Raw genomic sequence first — 4,246 nt, forward strand, 5'->3', positions numbered from 1 at the left:
AGCAGATGCTGTCAAATAAAATTGCAATGAATGTTGCACCCACATCAACTCACATGCATTTAATTTACTTTTAATTACTCATTATTAAAGCTGGTCAAAAATGAAAATTATATTTTTATGGGAAATGTCATTGTTTTGTAACATCCCATAATATTGCTTTTGGATGGGGGGTGGGCAAAAAAATGAAACTGGAATCTGAAAAGTGTTTGGTTTTCAATAAACGTCTCTAGTAAAAATGCCACTATATGGTAAATATTTTCTAGTTTTGGGAAAAGATTTCTGATATTGAAAACTTTCCCCCCCAAACCTGAAAAAATATACAAAAATGTTTTCCATTTCCAGGTTTTCATAAAACCAAAAACGACTTCCCCCCACCATCACCACTCATTATGAATTATCCTCCAAGTAACTATTATGCCCATTGGACAGATGACAAACTGAGGAATGGAGCAGTGAAGAGACTGAACAAAGTCAGGGGAATAGTTGGGATCAAATCTCAGGACACCTTGACCCTTAGCTTTTTAATAATTAATTTATTATCTGATAGTTGCACCTGATATGAGAGGCCCTTTATATTATGTAAGACACAGTCTCCGCTCCAAAGGTGGTTTTCACAAAAGGAGAGTTATTTCACTGATCTAATCCTGGCCCTTGCTCTTGTCCCTCCCTCTGCAACCATCACACGATATCCTGAGAAAGAAAACGTCCAACCGAACCACTGTGACCGAGTTCCTTCTCCTGGGATTCTCTGATGTTCGGGAGCTGCAGATTTGGCACTTTGTGGGGTTTCTAGTGATGTACTTGGCAGCCCTGATGGGGAATCTTCTTATCTTCATGGCCATCGCCTTCGACCACCACCTTCACACCCCCATGTACTTCTTCCTGATGAATCTGTCCATCTTAGACGTTGGCTCCATCTCTGTCACTGTCCCCAAATCCATGGCCAACTCCCTCATGAACACCAGGTCCATTTCCTATGCTGGATGTTTTGCCCAAGTCTTTTTCCTCACCTTCTTCGTGACAGCGGATTTTTCCCTTCTCATTGTCATGGCGTATGACCGATATGTTGCCATCTGCCAACCACTGCACTACGACACAATGATGAACAGCAGAGCTTGTGTCCAAATGGCAGCTGGTGCCTGGATCAGTGGAATTCTACACTCTGTACTACACACTGGGAACACGTTTGCATTGACCTTCTGTGGAGGCAACATGGTGGATCAATTCTTCTGTGAAATCCCCCAGCTACTGAAGCTCACCTGCTCTGACTCCTATCTGAGGGAAGTTAGGGTTCTTGCATTTACTGTGTTTTTAGTCTTAGGCTGCTTTGTTTTTATGATTGTGTCCTATGTAAAGCTCTTCAAATCAGTGCTCAGAATTCCCTCTGAGCAGGGACGACATAAAGCCTTCTCCACCTGCCTTCCTCACCTCACTGTGGTCTCCTTGTTTGTTTGCACTGTGGCCTTTGCCTACCTGAAACCCACCTAAAGCTCCCCATCTGCTCTGGATCTTGTGGCGGCTGTTCTTTATTCCGTATTGCCACCAATCGTGAATCCAATTATCTACAGCATGAGGAACAAAGAGATCAAAGCTGCCCTGAGGAGACTGACTGGGTGTAGGTAATTCATCAAGAATTAATTTTCTGTCTTTCTCTAATTAAAGTTTGCTTATGTAGTATCTTTAGCTATTCATTAATGTCAGTTATTTTCATAACCACACAGATTGCACACAAACACGTCTGATTTTGACCTAGTTGTACCAATGCAAATCTAGATTAACTCCGCTGATGTCACTGCCGCTGGTGTGATTTACACCAGTAGAAAATCTGGTTCAGTTGTGGAGTAAATGGGTGTAAATTGTGTGCATGAGAGCAATCAGACTTTCATTCTGTGCCAAAACAATACCCGTTACACTGCTTGGCCACTAGCGCCTGTTCCATGGCCACTGAAAAGAATGATGGGAGTTTTCTTGCTTGTGTGTCTAAGTCAGGGAGTGGCTTCATTGGAACCAGAGGAGTCAGACTGGTGTAAGAATGGGGTAGGTGAGAAGACATTTGGGGTAGATCCTCAACACATCAGTGTAGTTCAACTGACTTTGGTGGCACAAAATCAAATTGCAGCATCTGTGGAGCTGACCTACTGCCTCCAATGGAGCTGTATATCCATTGCCACCGGCTGGGGACTGGGCCCATTGTCTTATAAACCACCATTCATGGCCTAACCACTAGGCGTGGGACAAGAGGCCAGACTGTGTTAGCTCACATGTACATTCGGGCATGTGGGAGATGGAGAGACTGGCTAGAAATTACAGGGACGTTTCTAACCACCAGCAGGGCGAGGTTCTGGAGCATCCTCCCAATAGGAGTTGTGGGGGGAAAAATGACTGAATTAGTTTGAAGAGAGATGGACAAATGTCTGAGTGGGACTGTATAACAAGGCTGCTTGTGCTGGTGGCGGGAAGGGCTCAGGAGCCCTGGGGCTCACTTGCATCGTATGTCTTAAGTTCCTAAAAGCTCATGCTTCAGGGTTTCATCTGGCCCCTGGCAGGGGTCTGGAAGGGATTCCTCCCATTGACCCAGCGTATTCTGGGAGGGTTTTTTTTTAAATCTCTGAAGCATTGGGCAACCCGGGCTGGAGATGGGACATTGGGCGGGATGTGCCAGGGCTCTGAGATTACACCAAGCCATTCTCTCTTTCTCTGGTTCTTTGCTGGCTGGTTCTTGCCCACATGCTTAGGGTCATCATGTGGGGGTCAGGAAGGAATTTCCCCCCTGGTCAGATTGACAGGGACATTGTGGGTGGTCACTTTCCTCAGAAGCGAATTTTCTGGGTGTATCTCAATCATTTCCTTGCCATTAAGGGGGCCTCAGGCACTGTTGCCCCTCGGTCTCTCCTATTATCAGGTTTATTCCTGGATCATCTCAGACATGCCCATTCCTAGTCCCTCTGCACCCTGGAGACCAAAGATGCATGGCATGGGCAGGGGTGTGTATGTTGCTCTCAGCTAAGGTTGGTAGAGCTGGTCAAAGTAAATTGTAATTGGGAAATGGTTTCCACAACTTGTTCGTTACAAATGCTGCTATGTTTTTAGATGAGTTAAATAGTCTGACAATATCTTAGAAAAATGTTTCCCAGCTCTTCTCTCAACTAGGTTGGCCACTGAGGCATTCCCGGAATACCGGATCTGACGGGTTGGATTACAGAAAGCCCCTTGGGAACTGCCACCTGTTGTGACTGGACTACTTCTGAGCCTGTCTTCCCTGCCAGCTTGGGACTTTAGTGGCTTGCCTGGTTTGAGCCCGACATGCTAGCCTGGTACAAACACAGACCCAGGCCTGAACCACATCTGCCAAAAGCTGCAGGCTTATCAGAAAACAGCTTAAGAAGTGTTCCTGTCTCCAACACTCAGGTACCCTACTCCGAATGGGGTCCAAACCCCAAATAAATCAGTTTTACCCTTGTACAAGGGTTAACCGGGTCTTGACCCTCTCCGGGGCGGTGGGGAGCCACACCGGCTCACTACAGACAGTTATTGTTTGGGGAATTAGTCTGTCTGCGGGGGTCTTGCTCGGCAGCCCTTGCGGTAACTGAAATAAACAATGTAAGCCCAGGCCCGAGTCACGGCGGGCAACAATGGGTCAGGTGCTCAGCCCGTCAGACAGGGCTGAGCAGGAGCAGTACAATCAATAGTAGGCCCAGGAACTAGGTCAGGGCAGGGCAATGCAGAGTCAGAGCTGAGGCCCTTAGGCAGGGCTGAGCAACAACAGTACAAATAATAGGAGGCCCAGGCTCTAGGTCAGGGCTGGGCAATAATGCTGAGTTAGGAGCTCAGGCCCTCAAGCAGGGCTGAGCAGTACCAGTACAAACAATAGCACTAGGCCCAAGCCTCCTCAGGCCTGGGAGAGGGGGAGACTGCCACCCACGAGTTGGGTGGCAGGGGGGATGCAGGCCCTCCCACTCCACTGCGTCCCAGCCCAGGACCCTAGCAGCGGGAGAAGACCCGCTGCATGATCAGTGGGGATCCTGGCCGCAATACACTGACATGGGCTCTGGCACTGCTGCAGCCAGACTAGGGTCGCCTGCCCCTGGGCTACTTCCAGACTCCCCCTCGGGTAGTACCTTGGTCAGAGTGTTGTCCTCTGCGGGGTCCAGCACCATAGGTTCCTCTGGATAGGGAGCGTAGGGCAGGTCCAGCAACTCCTCCGGGTAGCAGGCGCAGGGCAGGTCCCGCCACTCCTGTTGGCTTC

The 4,246-nt window shown here is 48.4% G+C and overlaps 1 protein-coding gene across 1 annotated transcript; it reads left to right on the forward strand.

Annotated features, from left to right (window-relative positions):
* The first annotated feature begins 795 nt into the window (after nt 1-795).
* Nucleotides 796-1,488, forward strand: LOC135974598 (olfactory receptor 14A16-like). The gene has a single exon (XM_065563018.1). The coding sequence runs from the start codon at nt 796-798 to the stop codon at nt 1,486-1,488; it is 693 nt and encodes a 230-aa protein (XP_065419090.1).
* Nucleotides 1,489-4,246: the final 2,758 nt, after the last annotated feature.

Source organism: Chrysemys picta, chromosome 12 (genome assembly GCF_011386835.1).
Source record: "Chrysemys picta bellii isolate R12L10 chromosome 12, ASM1138683v2, whole genome shotgun sequence".
NCBI classification, from domain to species: Eukaryota; Metazoa; Chordata; order Testudines; family Emydidae; genus Chrysemys; species Chrysemys picta.